General features: G+C 32.3%; 1 protein-coding gene across 1 annotated transcript; it reads right to left on the bottom strand.

Annotated features, from left to right (window-relative positions):
- Positions 1-1,315: 1,315 nt before the first annotated feature.
- LOC123310961 lies at positions 1,316-1,967 on the bottom strand. The gene is made up of 2 exons (XM_044894686.1): positions 1,694-1,967; positions 1,316-1,474 (listed from the first exon to the last, which is right to left on the bottom strand). The coding sequence occupies exons 1-2, from the start codon at positions 1,907-1,909 to the stop codon at positions 1,316-1,318; spliced, it is 375 nt and encodes a 124-aa protein (XP_044750621.1). The 5' UTR covers positions 1,910-1,967.
- Positions 1,968-17,992: the final 16,025 nt, after the last annotated feature.

Here is a 17,992-nt window from a genome sequence, read left to right as displayed (position 1 = left end):
TGAAAGTTTAGTGAATACTGGAAGTTATTCATTCAAATGCGTTATCAACACCATTAAGGGAATGATGCATTCCTCAAGGTGGATATAGGTACTTGTTGTCCAAGGAATTCAGGCATAATCAACATTAATACCCAGTTGAATGAAAAAAAAACTTAAAACCAATACTAAAAACATTGACTGTCTCCTTTTTCCCCACAAAAATCTCTCAGAAAGAGACTATCATTTCATTCGGTTTGAACCTAAATGCCTTTAGGCAATATTTCAAAAATTAATGCTAAATTTATCCATTCAAGAAAATGGTTCACCTGTATTATGTTGATATAAATATCTGTTATAAGTATGAATGGGGTATTTTCCTAAATTTCAAAATATATGTCATAAAAATCCTTATAACTCAAATATCTCGAAATATATTTTTTTCGAATTTTAACATATTGCATTTTGTCTGTATTCGATTACGAAAATTCTGATTTCAGAAGTGCTCTTGTGAACATTCTACGTCATTTTCACAATCCGGCAACGCCCATTGGTGTCAGTAATGGTCATGAAAGTTTTCTGATCACCATAGATGTAATAAATATCAAGTTTGATGATCACATTATTCACATTTGACAAGAAAAACACACAATGACACAAAATGTCATCGGTTTTAAGAAGGTGAAGGCACAGATTACAGAAACAATTTTTTGTAATCTGTGTATATCTTCTTGATCGGTTCCAGTGTTGTCGAATTAACAAAAATTACTATACTTTAATAAAGGCATTCTACGTCACAAGCTTTCGAAGTCGAAGTTTCGAAGGGTGTATTTCTGAAATGTCTGAATTTTGAAGCGAATCTTTTACGTGTTGGATAACTAGTAGAAAAGTCTTTCCATAAATAATCTCAAATTCGGTTTTGGAGTTTTAGGAAACTTGCCCATTAACTTAGAGTGGATGCTACAATATTCATTAAATAATTAATCCCAAAAAGTTTCAAATATTCTGACTTCATCCATAATCATAACACAGGCCAACACACATTTTGGTGCCTGCGATTTTTTAACTATTCCTGAATAATTTTTGGATGCAGAATGTGAAAAAGTTCTCAGATTTTGTCTATCAGATCTAGTTTTTGAGATTTTCTGAAAAAATTGTGTATATAATTTACGTTATAACTGTTATTATATATAATATTACTATTGACAGTTAAAAAAAACAAAGACACATGGATTTGAGTATTTATTGCAAAAACTTAATGTACATAATTACATAAGTCACTAATCACATTAAAACCTCGACAAAGTAGATTTTTTTCTTTCAATCTGGATGCAAGTAATTAAGCGGATTCCTTTGAGAGATTCAGGTCTCTTATAAGATCGTTTAGTTCTTCTTGATTGAAACACTGCGGAGTTGCTAAATCTGCTTCAAAATCGCTGTCGTTTTCTGATTGAATTCTTTTAACTTCGTCAGACGTTGATGTTTCTGTATCATCTTCTGTCAGTTCGGGTAGACTGCTAAATGATGGAACGGGTATTTCTTCCGAATGCGCTACAGGCCTTCTTGCAGAATCTAGATCAGGATATGTCCATTTGTGTCTATTATTTCTATTTATGCCTTTAATATTAACGAGACAAAAATAGCAGTCGTCATGATGGTTTCGCGGTTCTCTACAAACCATTGGTACACCAAACTTTAGGCACTTCCTCTTTCCAGTTGTCCACTGTCGCAAATGTTCAACACATGTTTTACATATGAAATGTGGGGCCCAAGATTTATCTTGATCTCCTAAATGCACGCCAAAATAGGCAAGATAAGCTCTTTTCACAAAGTCAGAAATCGTTTTTTTGCTCTCTTTCAAAGTGTATTCACCACACACATAACAAAAAACATCGGGATGATTTACACAGGTACGTCTGCTTGTGGATGCCATTGTTTATTGTTTATTGTTGTTAATCAGGACACATACAGGTAATTAAATACCCAAAAAATGGTCACAATTTGGATTAAAAAAAAATAGAAGTACCTTAAAAAAAAAGCAAAAACCACCACAACAGTATACATCATCCATGTGGGCCGAAAGTCAGAATACCGCGATAAATGGTAAGATGTGATGAAATAACTCTTTAGCCTCGACTTGACAGAAATTGTGCTGAGAAAAAATGGGTCAATTACTTCTTTAAAGCTGTTACATTGACTGAGCATTCTATGAACAGGAGAGTTCATAGCGCTATTGGTTTGTCTCTTCGGTTTGTGAAAGATGTCAAATTGCCTAATCCTCCTTATTGGAGCGTAAATATTCAGTCTGGAGGTGATGAAGATACTTTCCAGGTCCCCATTTATCAATTTCCGAAGAAATATGATGTCACCAATACATCAGCGATCCTGAAGTCTGATCATATTGAAATATCGCAATCTTCTATTGTAATTTTCAAATTCATATTACACTTAAATCCTAAAAATCTCAAGAATCTACGTTGAACCTTTTCAAGACGATTAATATACACCAAATAACATGGATTCCATACAATAGATACGAAGTTCAATTTATTGAAAACATAAGCAAAATGGATGATTGCTCTGCAGTTAGAGAAGCATCTACTCTGCCTCAGTATAAATCCTAGCATTCTATTGCATGAAGTGACAACACAATCAACATGTATATCAAATTTCAACTTTGAGTCAAATGTTACTCCCAGATCCCTCACGTGTGATGACCGCTTCAAGATGACATCATGCAACATGTACTGATATGAAAAGATATTTAAATTCCTAGTATAGGAAATTACCTGACATTTTGCTAGGTTCAAGTAGAGACCTCCTGTCTCACAAAAACGCATGAAAGCATTTAAATCATCCTGCAGAAACCGGCAGTCGTGCTCACCTCTGATTCGGAAGAATATTTTTAGATCGTCAGCAAAAAGTAAGATTTGACAGGTTTTAAAACAGTTTATTATGTTATTAATGTAAATAACGAAGAGTAGGGGACCTAATTGGGAACCCTGAGGAACACCAGAAGTTGACATGAAATACCTGGATTTAAAACCTTCTATAGAAACGTACTGTGACCGATTAAGTAAATATGATTCAAACCATCGAAGAAGCGAGCCGCAAACCCCAACCGCCAGCGGTCTGGAAAACAATTTTTGAGTAGTTATCCTATCAAAGGCTTTGCTGAAATCAGTATATATGCAGTCCACCTGAATTCCACAATCAAGGTTCTCCTGCAAATACTCAACGAAAGATACCAAATTTGTTTCTATTGAGCGACCCTTAACAAAACCGTGCTGTTCAGGAATGATCTGAGTTTTTACCAAATGAAACAAATGTGGATAAATCAATGTTTCGAATATCCTCTCGAAGATACACAGCTTGCTAATTGGTCTGTAGTTCTCAATCTGATCTCTACTGCCGGATTTAAATATGGGGGTAATGGAGGCTACCTTCCATCGGTTCGGGAAAACTCCACTTTCCAGCGATTTGTTAAAAATGATTGTCAAAGGATACGATAATTGTACACTGCAAGCTTGAACAAAGCAACCAGGAATTAAATCCGGCTCTGAACCTTTCCGAACATTCAATCCTCTGAGCGCAGCCTCCACATCATCTCTTGCTAAAGTAATATGACTTAGATTACATGTACTGAATTGACTGTACCGGTCGCTATCATCATCAATTTTGCTGTTCGATTGTACATAAACACTTTCGAAGAATTTAGCAAAGAGATTACTTATTTCATGAGCTCCAGTTGCGGTTTCATCATTCAACGACATAGAGTTAGGATAGGTGGAAAACTTATTCTTAGAAGAGACAAAATCAAAGAATTTTTTTGGATTATTCAACAAATCAGACTCAATTGAATCTTTATAGTTTTCGAAATCTTGTTTGACTGAATATTTGCATCTAGAGCGTAGAGTCCTAAATTCAAGCTGATCGGATATATTATGATATATTTTCCACTTTTTATGGAATTTCCTCTTACGTTTTATCAATTCAATAGTCTCATAGGAGAGCCATTGTTTCAGTTTAGTGTCTTGATACTACAAAACGACCAAAATTTACACAAAATGATAGCACAACTTCACTTGGGAAAACTAAGTAATATACTAAATCAAGTACAGCCAAGCAGGTATAGAAGGATCGGGTCATAGGCAATTATAGGTATAAAAGTAATTAAGAGCATTGTATTGAGTAGTTCCTTGTATAGGAACATTGGGTCAGGGACAATTCCAGGTATCCATTTGGCTAATTAGATTCTGGGAAATTTCTATTTTGACGATTAAGTACATGTTTATCTCTTTATTTGTTGTCCTTTATCAGAAAAAAATATACCATTTAACCTGTAACGTGTATCTCATAAAATAGAGCTGATAGAAAAAATCTGGTGGCATTTTTGGAATCAGCACATTAAAAATATCTAAAATCAGATGTTAGATTTCCGGCACCAAATTTTTTTTTCATTTTGTTGGCCTGTGTAATCATGCAACAGACAAATATGAAATCTAGTTATTAAAATACAATGAGTTCATTCAAAAAGAAATATAAGAACAAATATTTACTTGTAAAACAGATTCATTAGAAGGTATTGTTCTAATTTTAATACAATTTTGCCAATTGATGGAAATCAAAAGCTTCTAACGTTTTGAAAACAATCGTATTCTATTATTTCAGAAACTCCTCATATTAAATATCACAATCGAAAATAAAAAAAAATATATATATATATAAATCATAACCAGAAACCCATAAATTTTTCGCCAATTTGAAAAAAAGTTATTTTTACTCCAGTAACTTCGCACTTAATCAAAGGAACAATAAGTATGGAAACTAAATAATAGTAAAGTTTTACTAGGTACCAAATACATTAAGATACGCAAGCGCATCTGTCAAGTGATTCCTCTACTAAGCGGACAATCATAGAAGAGTAGGGGTAACTCAGAAAAAGCTGGCAGGTAGAAAAAAGAAAGTTTCTCATTTTATACCGATAGTTTGAAGAGTAGAGTGCACGTCCCATTGAGATTGAACAGTTGAATTTGAAGTTGCGTGTTGTGTTGTGTTGTGCGTATCTGAAAATGGTAAGTTAAATTCAATTCAAGTTATCATAGTATTGAGAAATTAGTCTTAGAGTTTGACTAAACATTTTGATTTGAAAGTAACCAAATGGATAAAATATATTTAGAAGGAATCTAATACATTTATTTTATAGTTATTAATTCCTAGTGGGCAGTATCGTTTCCATAGTTATAATTTTGAGTTTTGTTTTTCATAATAAGTTATCGAGAATATTGTCATATTGCTTATCTTATTCCACTTGGGTTTCTGAGTTTTAATACCGATTATTAATTCCTATAGGAATGCCCTATAGTGGGCAGTATCGTTTTTCATAATAAGTTATCGAGAATATTGTCATATTGCTTATCTTATTCCACTTGAGTTTCTGAGTTTTAATACCAATTTATAAGATTCTTTATTTTCACTTGAAACTTTTAACAGATTTCAACCTAAAGTAATAAAAAACATGTCATTAAAAACATTGAAAAATTATGGAAAATCATATTGAATACATACCTGAAGTAAAATCGGTTTTAAAAGTCAGAAACCCAAGTGGAATAAGATTAGCAATATGACAATATTCTCAAAAACTTATTATAAACAATTATTATGAGTAACAAAACTTAAAAATAGAACTTTGGTAACGATACTGCCTACTAGGAATCAATAACTATAAAATAAAAGTATTGGATTACTTTTACATATATTCCAGGAACTGTATTTGACATTAAATCTCTACTGCGTTTTTTTTCTAGAACTATAGATGTAGAATTTAACTATTATTTCTCATCTGATAGTGACAATGTGTTCTAGAAATATTTCGGAAATTCCCATTGATTCTAATTTTCTTCTTATGTTTTTTATTTCTAGAAATTTGAAATTTTATTGAAATATTCCGTAAATAGTATCGAACTGTTGATAGTGATAGTTTGGATATATTGACATTTTTTGTAATGGTTCAGTTATAATCAAATTTTTGTAAATAATTATATTCTAATATTTGTTTTTGTTGCAGACGATCAAAATCTCAGGAAAGAACGGAAACATCAACCCAAAAAGTTCCATCAATTTTACAAGGTTGGTCATATCCACCCAAGAAAAAATGGAAACTGTGAAAACGGAAGATTTGCGGAAAATAGTGATTATAGGAAACTTCATAGAAAATAATGAGAGTCTGCAGAAAGGGCTGCAGAATTTGTCATGCCCACCAAGCAAGAAGAAAAAATCTTCAGGCCTTCTCGAAGAGAAATTGGAGAAGGCATTTTATATGAAAAATATTTTAGAAGGGGCTGTGCAAGGGAATAAACAAAAAGAAATAGCACATAATGAATTGGCTGAATTATGTGGGAAACGAACGAGGCAAGTCAGATTCAGGCATCATGATTTTATATATACTACTTCTCCCCTTGCTGTGTGCGCAAATAATACTCCAAATCGCAGAAAAAAGGGAAAGAAAAAGCACCGAAAAACTAATGGTAATTGATCGAGAAGATTCAAAGGACATATACTTAAACTATTTAATACACATAAAAATATGCTGACGAACGGAGATTTTTTCGTGATATTTGGATGGTAAATATGTAAATAATACATTTGAATTATACTTTAATTATTCTGTGATATTGATGGTTTCATGAATAATTTTTTTTTAAGAACAAACGAAGATTTTTTCGTTATATTGGAATTGTAAATATGTAAATAATATATTTGAATTGATTGTACATATAGATTGTCCTATGATATTGATGACTTTATAAATATATTTTTCTTAAATATATCTCTTTTTCTCATAAAATCTACATAAAATATATAACATAATATTAAAATTAATAAGATGACAATAAATCAAAGTTGAAACTTTATTTTTGATATTCATCGAGTCATTTTAAATGTCTATACTGCATTCCCATTTATTTTATCACTCGGTTGGCCATAGAAATTTGACACATTCTACTCTGTTTAGTAGAAAAATGTGGGGTTTTGACGCTTTTCAGAAGATTTCTGGTTCTAGTTCAGCGCTATCTTGAACATTCTATATAAAAGTCTCAGTAATCATGTATTTTCTACAAAAAAATTAATTCGAAAATATGTGATTAACATAATTAACGTTTATACAAACTGGTTGAAGGGATTCCTTATCCAGTTATTTGCATGGAAAGTACAAGAGATCAGTCTTTAAATATATTCATTTTTGCAATGGGTGAAATTTGCTTTAGTGACACATAATAATATGCAGTTGCTTGAGAGGAATTAATGTTGGTTATCTTTTTTGGCCTAATGTTGAAGCCGTTGACGAACAGAAGAATCATTCTATTAAATCCGAGTATCGTCAAGAAACACAAATCTGATATTTTATTCCAAAGATTCATATTGCAAAAATTTCGCTAGAAAGTAATTTTGGCTGCAACGACATGCTTTTGGTCACATAAAATTTCGCGTTCCCTCAACCTTTCGTATTTATAATCCATTGATTTTAAAATTTTTCAAGTGATGTCTGTTCGCCTTTATATTACAAATTATTTTTTGCACAATTAAGTAGTGTGTCAATAGATACTGAAGTATTCATTTTTCACATCATAATTCAAAATTTGATGTTTTCCAAGGCTCTGTATGATAATAACTGAAAATGACCAGATGGAAACTGTTCAAAAGAGTTTTAGATGTAAATAGGTGCTTCAAAGAATTTTGTAACAAAATTTAGGAATTCCGGTTAGTGATTAGTTTCAAAGGTTTGATTGATTCGGTCTTTACTTGATGGAAATTCATTTTGAATAAGATGAAATTGAACGACATCTTCCACAAAATATTTTAATAATTTTACAACAATTGTTTCGCTTACAGTGAAGCTTCATCAGGTTTTTACAAAAATAATAATATTTTCAAAGTACCCAATAATGTTCCTCCATATAACCAGAGTAGCTGCGTAAGTAATGAAAGTTTAGTGAATACTGGAAGTTATTCATTCAAATGCGTTATCAACACCATTAAGGGAATGATGCATTCCTCAAGGTGGATATAGGTACTTGTTGTCCAAGGAATTCAGGCATAATCAACATTAATACCCAGTTGAATGAAAAAAAAACTTAAAACCAATACTAAAAACATTGACTGTCTCCTTTTTCCCCACAAAAATCTCTCAGAAAGAGACTGTCATTTCATTCGGTTTGAACCTAAATGCCTTTAGGCAATATTTCAAAAATTAATGCTAAATTTATCCATTCAAGAAAATGGTTCACCTGAATTATGTTGATATAAATATCTGTTATAAGTATGAATTAACTTAGAGTGGATGCTACAATATTCATTAAATAATTAATCCCAAAAAGTTTCAAATATTCTGACCTCATCCATAATCATAACACAGGCCAACACACATTTTGGTGCCTGCGATTTTTTAACTATTCCTGAATAATTTTTGGATGCAGAATGTGAAAAAGTTCTCAGATTTTGTCTATCAGATCTAGTTTTTGAGATTTTCTGAAAAAATTGTGTATATAATTTACGTTATAACTGTTATTATATATAATATTACTATTGACAGTTAAAAAAAACAAAGACACATGGATTTAAATATTTATTGCAAAAACTTAATTTACATAATTACATAAGTCACTAATCACATAAAAACCTCGACAAAGTAGATTTTTTTCTTTTAATCTGGATGCAAGTAATTCAGCGGATTCCTTTGAGAGATTCAGGTCTCTTATAAGATCGTTTAGTTCTTCTTGATTGAAACACTGCGGAGTTGCTAAATCTGCTTCAAAATCGCTGTCGTTTTCTGATTGAATTCTTTTAACTTCGTCAGACGTTGATGTTTCTGTATCATCTTCTGTCAGTTCGGGTAGACTGCTAAATGATGGAACGGGTATTTCTTCCGAATGCACTACAGGCCTTCTTGCAGAATCTAGATCAGGATATGTCCATTTGTGTCTATTGTTTCTATTTATGCCTTTAATATTAACGAGACAAAAATAGCAGTCGTCATGATGGTTTCGCGGTTCTCTACAAACCATTGGTACACCAAACTTTAGGCACTTCCTCTTTCCAGTTGTCCACTGTCGCAAATGTTCAACACATGTTTTACATATGAAATGTGGGGCCCAAGATTTATCTTGATCTCCTAAATGCACGCCAAAATAGGCAAGATAAGCTCTTTTCACAAAGTCAGAAATCGTTTTTTTGCTCTCTTTCAAAGTGTATTCACCACACACATAACAAAAAACATCGGGATGATTTACACAGGTACGTCTGCTTGTGGATGCCATTGTTTATTGTTGTTAATCAGGACACATACAGGTAATTGAATACCCAAAAAATGGTCACAATTTGGATTAAAAAAAAATAGAAGTACCTTAAAAAAAAAGCAAAAACCACCACAACAGTATACATCATCCATGTGGGCCGAAAGTCAGAATACCGCGATAAATGGTAAGATGTGATGAAATAACTCTTTAGCCTCGACTTGACAGAAATTGTGCTGAGAAAAAATGGGTCAATTACTTCTTTAAAGCTGTTACATTGACTGAGCATTCTATGAACAGGAGAGTTCATAGCGCTATTGGTTTGTCTCTTCGGTTTGTGAAAGATGTCAAATTGCCTAATCCTCCTTATTGGAGCGTAAATATTCAGTCTGGAGGTGATGAAGATACTTTCCAGGTCCCCATTTATTCATTTCCGAAGAAATATGATGTCACCAATACATCAGCGATCCTGAAGTCTGATCATATTGAAATATCGCAATCTTCTATTGTAATTTTCAAATTCATATTACACTTAAATCCTAAAAATCTCAAGAATCTACGTTGAACCTTTTCAAGACGATTAATATACACCAAATAACATGGATTCCATACAATAGATACGAAGTTCAATTTATTGAAAACATAAGCAAAATAGATGATTGCTCTGCAGTTAGAGAAGCATCTACTCTGCCTCAGTATAAATCCTAGCATTCTATTGCATGAAGTGACAACATAATCAACATGTATATCAAATTTCAACTTTGAGTCAAATGTTACTCCCAGATCCCTCACGTGTGATGACCGCTTCAAGATGACATCATGCAACATGTACTGATATGAAAAGATATTTAAATTCCTAGTATAGGAAATTACCTGACATTTTGCTAGGTTCAAGTAGAGACCTCCTGTCTCACAAAAACGCATGAAAGCATTTAAATCATCCTGCAGAAACCGGCAGTCGTGCTCACCTCTGATTCGGAAGAATATTTTTAGATCGTCAGCAAAAAGTAAGATTTGACAGGTTTTAAAACAGTTTATTATGTTATTAATGTAAATAACGAAGAGTAGGGGACCTAATTGGGAACCCTGAGGAACACCAGAAGTTGACATGAAATACCTGGATTTAAAACCTTCTATAGAAACGTACTGTGACCGATTAAGTAAATATGATTCAAACCATCGAAGAAGCGAGCCGCAAACCCCAACCGCCAGCGGTCTGGAAAACAATTTTTGAGTAGTTATCCTATCAAAGGCTTTGCTGAAATCAGTATATATGCAGTCCACCTGAATTCCACAATCAAGGTTCTCCTGCAAATACTCAACGAAAGATACCAAATTTGTTTCTATTGAGCGACCCTTAACAAAACCGTGCTGTTCAGGAATGATCTGAGTTTTTACCAAATGAAACAAATGTGGATAAATCAATGTTTCGAATATCCTCTCGAAGATACACAGCTTGCTAATTGGTCTGTAGTTCTCAATCTGATCTCTACTGCCGGATTTAAATATGGGGGTAATGGAGGCTACCTTCCATCGGTTCGGGAAAACTCCACTTTCCAGCGATTTGTTAAAAATGATTGTCAAAGGATACGATAATTGTACACTGCAAGCTTGAACAAAGCAACCAGGAATTAAATCCGGCTCTGAACCTTTCCGAACATTCAATCCTCTGAGCGCAGCCTCCACATCATCTCTTGCTAAAGTAATATGACTTAGATTACATGTACTGAATTGACTGTACCGGTCGCTATCATCATCAATTTTGCTGTTCGATTGTACATAAACACTTTCGAAGAATTTAGCAAAGAGATTACTTATTTCATGAGCTCCAGTTGCGGTTTCATCATTCAACGACATAGAGTTAGGATAGGTGGAAAACTTATTCTTAGAAGAGACAAAATCAAAGAATTTTTTTGGATTATTCAACAAATCAGACTCAATTGAATCTTTATAGTTTTCGGAATCTTGTTTGACTGAATATTTGCATCTAGAGCGTAGAGTCCTAAATTCAAGCTGATCGGATATATTATGATATATTTTCCACTTTTTATGGAATTTCCTCTTACGTTTTATCAATTCAATAGTCTCATAGGAGAGCCATTGTTTCAGTTTAGTGTCTTGATACTACAAAACGACCAAAATTTACACAAAATGATAGCACAACTTCACTTGGGAAAACTAAGTAATATACTAAATCAAGTACAGCCAAGCAGGTATAGAAGGATCGGGTCATAGGCAATTATAGGTATAAAAGTAATTAAGAGCATTGTGTTGAGTAGTTCCTAGTATAGGAACATTGGGTCAGGGACAATTCCAGGTATCCATTTGGCTAATTAGATTCTGGGAAATTTCTATTTTGACGATTAAGTACATGTTTATCTCTTTATTTGTTGTCCTTTATCAGAAAAAAATATACCATTTAACCTGTAACGTGTATCTCATAAAATAGAGCTGATAGAAAAAATCTGGTGGCATTTTTGGAATCAGCACATTAAAAATATCTAAAATCAGATGTTAGATTTCCGGCACCAAATTTTTTTTTCATTTTGTTGGCCTGTGTAATCATGCAACAGACAAATATGAAATCTAGTTATTAAAATACAATGAGTTCATTCAAAAAGAAATATAAGAACAAATATTTACTTGTAAAACAGATTCATTAGAAGGTATTGTTCTAATTTTAATACAATTTTGCCAATTGATGGAAATCAAAAGCTTCTAACGTTTTGAAAACAATCGTATTCTATTATTTCAGAAACTCCTCATATTAAATATCACAATCGAAAATAAAAAAATATATATATATATAAATCATAACCAGAAACCCATAAATTTTTCGCCAATTTGAAAAAAAGTTATTTTTACTCCAGTAACTTCGCACTTAATCAAAGGAACAATAAGTATGGAAACTAAATAATAGTAAAGTTTTACTAGGTACCAAATACATTAAGATACGCAAGCGCATCTGTCAAGTGATTCCTCTACTAAGCGGACAATCATAGAAGAGTAGGGGTAACTCAGAAAAAGCTGGCAGGTAGAAAAAAGAAAGTTTCTCATTTTATACCGATAGTTTGAAGAGTAGAGTGCACGTCCCATTGAGATTGAACAGTTGAATTTGAAGTTGCGTGTTGTGTTGTGTTGTGCGTATCTGAAAATGGTAAGTTAAATTCAATTCAAGTTATCATAGTATTGAGAAATTAGTCTTAGAGTTTGACTAAACATTTTGATTTGAAAGTAACCAAGTGGATAAAATATATTTAGAAGGAATCTAATACATTTATTTTATAGTTATTAATTCCTAGTGGGCAGTATCGTTTCCATAGTTATAATTTTGAGTTTTGTTTTTCATAATAAGTTATCGAGAATATTGTCATATTGCTTATTTTATTCCACTTGGGTTTCTGAGTTTTAATACCGATTATTAATTCCTATAGGAATGCCCTATAGTGGGCAGTATCGTTTTTCATAATAAGTTATCGAGAATATTGTCATATTGCTTATCTTATTCCACTTGAGTTTCTGAGTTTTAATACCAATTTATAAGATTCTTTATTTTCACTTGAAACTTTTAACAGATTTCAACCTAAAGTAATAAAAAACATGTCATTAAAAACATTGAAAAATTATGGAAAATCATATTGAATACATACCTGAAGTAAAATCGGTTTTAAAAGTCAGAAACCCAAGTGGAATAAGATTAGCAATATGACAATATTCTCAAAAACTTATTATAAACAATTATTATGAGTAACAAAACTCAAAAATAGAACTTTGGTAACGATACTGCCTACTAGGAATCAATAACTATAAAATAAAAGTATTGGATTACTTTTACATATATTCCAGGAACTGTATTTGAAATTAAATCTCTACTGCGTTTTTTTTCTAGAACTATAGATGTAGAATTTAACTATTATTTCTCATCTGATAGTGACAATGTGTTCTAGAAATATTTCGGAAATTCCCATTGATTCTAATTTTCTTCTTATGTTTTTTATTTCTAGAAATTTGAAATTTTATTGAAATATTCCGTAAAAAGTATCGAACTGTTGATAGTGATAGTTTGGATATATTGACATTTTTTGTAATGGTTCAGTTATAATCAAATTTTTGTAAATAATTATATTCTAATATTTGTTTTTGTTGCAGACGATCAAAATCTCAGGAAAGAACGGAAACATCAACCCAAAAAGTTCCATCAATTTTACAAGGTTGGTCATATCCACCCAAGAAAAAATGGAAACTGTGAAAACGGAAGATTTGCGGAAAATAGTGATTATAGGAAACTTCATAGAAAATAATGAGAGTCTGCAGAAAGGGCTGCAGAATTTGTCATGCCCACCAAGCAAGAAGAAAAAATCTTCAGGCCTTCTCGAAGAGAAATTGGAGAAGGCATTTTATATGAAAAATATTTTAGAAGGGGCTGTGCAAGGGAATAAACAAAAAGAAATAGCACATAATGAATTGGCTGAATTATGTGGGAAACGAACGAGGCAAGTCAGATTCAGGCATCATGATTTTATATATACTACTTCTCCCCTTGCTGTGTGCGCAAATAATACTCCAAATCGCAGAAAAAAGGGAAAGAAAAAGCACCGAAAAACTAATGGTAATTGATCGAGAAGATTCAAAGGACATATACTTAAACTATTTAATACACATAAAAATATGCTGACGAACGGAGATTTTTTCGTGATATTTGGATGGTAAATATGTAAATAATACATTTGAATTATACTTTAATTATTCTGTGATATTGATGGTTTCATGAATAATTTTTTTTTAAGAACAAACGAAGATTTTTTCGTTATATTGGAATTGTAAATATGTAAATAATATATTTGAATTGATTGTACATATAGATTGTCCTATGATATTGATGACTTTATAAATATATTTTTCTTAAATATATCTCTTTTTCTCATAAAATCTACATAAAATATATAACATAATATTAAAATTAATAAGATGACAATAAATCAAAGTTGAAACTTTATTTTTGATATTCATCGAGTCATTTTAAATGTCTATACTGCATTCCCATTTATTTTATCACTCGGTTGGCCATAGAAATTTGACACATTCTACTCTGTTTAGTAGAAAAATGTGGGGTTTTGACGCTTTTCAGAAGATTTCTGGTTCTAGTTCAGCGCTATCTTGAACATTCTATATAAAAGTCTCAGTAATCATGTATTTTCTACAAAAAAATTAATTCGAAAATATGTGATTAACATAATTAACGTTTATACAAACTGGTTGAAGGGATTCCTTATCCAGTTATTTGCATGGAAAGTACAAGAGATCAGTCTTTAAATATATTCATTTTTGCAATGGGTGAAATTTGCTTTAGTGACACATAATAATATGCAGTTGCTTGAGAGGAATTAATGTTGGTTATCTTTTTTGGCCTAATGTTGAAGCCGTTGACGAACAGAAGAATCATTCTATTAAATCCGAGTATCGTCAAGAAACACAAATCTGATATTTTATTCCAAAGATTCATATTGCAAAAATTTCGCTAGAAAGTAATTTTGGCTGCAACGACATGCTTTTGGTCACATAAAATTTCGCGTTCCCTCAACCTTTCGTATTTATAATCCATTGATTTTAAAATTTTTCAAGTGATGTCTGTTCCCCTTTATATCACAAATTATTTTTTGCACAATTAAGTAGTGTGTCAATAGATACTGAAGTATTCATTTTTCACATCATAATTCAAAATTTGATGTTTTCCAAGGCTCTGTATGATAATAACTGAAAATGACCAGATGGAAACTGTTCAAAAGAGTTTTAGATGTAAATAGGTGCTTCAAAGAATTTTGTAACAAAATTTAGGAATTCCGGTTAGTGATTAGTTTCAAAGGTTTGATTGATTCGGTCTTTACTTGATGGAAATTCATTTTGAATAAGATGAAATTGAACGACATCTTCCACAAAATATTTTAATAATTTTACAACAATTGTTTCGCTTACAGTGAAGCTTCATCAGGTTTTTACAAAAATAATAATATTTTCAAAGTACCCAATAATGTTCCTCCATATAAACAGAGTAGCTGCGTAAGTAATGAAAGTTTAGTGAATACTTGAATGTTATTCATTCAAATGCGTTATCAAAACCATTAAGGGAATGATGCATTCCTCAAGGTGGATATAGGTACTTGTTGTCCAAGGAATTCAGGCATAATCAACATTAATACCCAGTTGAATGAAAAAAAAACTTGAAACCAATACTAAAAACATTGACTGTCTCCTTTTTCCCCACGAAAATCTCTCAGAAAGAGACTGTCATTTCATTCGGTTTGAACCTAAATGCCTTTAGGCAATATTTCAAAAATTAATGCTAAATTTATCCATTCAAGAAAATGGTTCACCTGAATTATGTTGATATAAATATCTGTTATAAGTATGAATTAACTTAGAGTGGATGCTACAATATTCATTAAATAATTAATCCCAAAAAGTTTCAAATATTCTGACCTCATCCATAATCATAACACAGGCCAACACACATTTTGGTGCCTGCGATTTTTTAACTATTCCTGAATAATTTTTGGATGCAGAATGTGAAAAAGTTCTCAGATTTTGTCTATCAGATCTAGTTTTTGAGATTTTCTGAAAAAATTGTGTATATAATTTACGTTATAACTGTTATTATATATAATATTACTATTGACAGTTAAAAAAAACAAAGACACATGGATTTAAATATTTATTGCAAAAACTTAATTTACATAATTACATAAGTCACTAATCACATAAAAACCTCGACAAAGTAGATTTTTTTCTTTTAATCTGGATGCAAGTAATTCAGCGGATTCCTTTGAGAGATTCAGGTCTCTTATAAGATCGTTTAGTTCTTCTTGATTGAAACACTGCGGAGTTGCTAAATCTGCTTCAAAATCGCTGTCGTTTTCTGATTGAATTCTTTTAACTTCGTCAGACGTTGATGTTTCTGTATCATCTTCTGTCAGTTCGGGTAGACTGCTAAATGATGGAACGGGTATTTCTTCCGAATGCACTACAGGCCTTCTTGCAGAATCTAGATCAGGATATGTCCATTTGTGTCTATTGTTTCTATTTATGCCTTTAATATTAACGAGACAAAAATAGCAGTCGTCATGATGGTTTCGCGGTTCTCTACAAACCATTGGTACACCAAACTTTAGGCACTTCCTCTTTCCAGTTGTCCACTGTCGCAAATGTTCAACACATGTTTTACATATGAAATGTGGGGCCCAAGATTTATCTTGATCTCCTAAATGCACGCCAAAATAGGCAAGATAAGCTCTTTTCACAAAGTCAGAAATCGTTTTTTTGCTCTCTTTCAAAGTGTATTCACCACACACACAACAAAAAACATCGGGATGATTTACACAGGTACGTCTGCTTGTGGATGCCATTGTTTATTGTTTATTGTTGTTAATCAGGACACATACAGGTAATTAAATACCCAAAAAATGGTCACAATTTGGATTAAAAAAAAATAGAAGTACCTTAAAAAAAAAGCAAAAACCACCACAACAGTATACATCATCCATGTGGGCCGAAAGTCAGAATACCGCGATAAATGGTAAGATGTGATGAAATAACTCTTTAGCCTCGACTTGACAGAAATTGTGCTGAGAAAAAATGGGTCAATTACTTCTTTAAAGCTGTTACATTGACTGAGCATTCTATGAACAGGAGAGTTCATAGCGCTATTGGTTTGTCTCTTCGGTTTGTGAAAGATGTCAAATTGCCTAATCCTCCTTATTGGAGCGTAAATATTCAGTCTGGAGGTGATGAAGATACTTTCCAGGTCCCCATTTATCAATTTCCGAAGAAATATGATGTCACCAATACATCAGCGATCCTGAAGTCTGATCATATTGAAATATCGCAATCTTCTATTGTAATTTTCAAATTCATATTACACTTAAATCCTAAAAATCTCAAGAATCTACGTTGAACCTTTTCAAGACGATTAATATACACCAAATAACATGGATTCCATACAATAGATACGAAGTTCAATTTATTGAAAACATAAGCAAAATAGATGATTGCTCTGCAGTTAGAGAAGCATCTACTCTGCCTCAGTATAAATCCTAGCATTCTATTGCATGAAGTGACAACACAATCAACATGTATATCAAATTTCAACTTTGAGTCAAATGTTACTCCCAGATCCCTCACGTGTGATGACCGCTTCAAGATGACATCATGCAACATGTACTGATATGAAAAGATATTTAAATTCCTAGTATAGGAAATTACCTGACATTTTGCTAGGTTCAAGTAGAGACCTCCTGTCTCACAAAAACGCATGAAAGCATTTAAATCATCCTGCAGAAACCGGCAGTCGTGCTCACCTGTGATTCGGAAGAATATTTTTAGATCGTCAGCAAAAAGTAAGATTTGACAGGTTTTAAAACAGTTTATTATGTTATTAATGTAAATAACGAAGAGTAGGGGACCTAATTGGGAACCCTGAGGAACACCAGAAGTTGACATGAAATACCTGGATTTAAAACCTTCTATAGAAACGTACTGTGACCGATTAAGTAAATATGATTCAAACCATCGAAGAAGCGAGCCGCAAACCCCAACCGCCAGCGGTCTGGAAAACAATTTTTGAGTAGTTATCCTATCAAAGGCTTTGCTGAAATCAGTATATATGCAGTCCACCTGAATTCCACAATCAAGGTTCTCCTGCAAATACTCAACGAAAGATACCAAATTTG

Source organism: Coccinella septempunctata, chromosome 4, assembly GCF_907165205.1.
Source record: "Coccinella septempunctata chromosome 4, icCocSept1.1, whole genome shotgun sequence".
In the NCBI taxonomy this organism is placed as follows: domain Eukaryota; kingdom Metazoa; phylum Arthropoda; class Insecta; order Coleoptera; family Coccinellidae; genus Coccinella; species Coccinella septempunctata.
The sequence above is the reverse complement of the archived record's forward strand: the minus strand, read 5'-3'. Positions and strand labels throughout refer to the sequence as shown.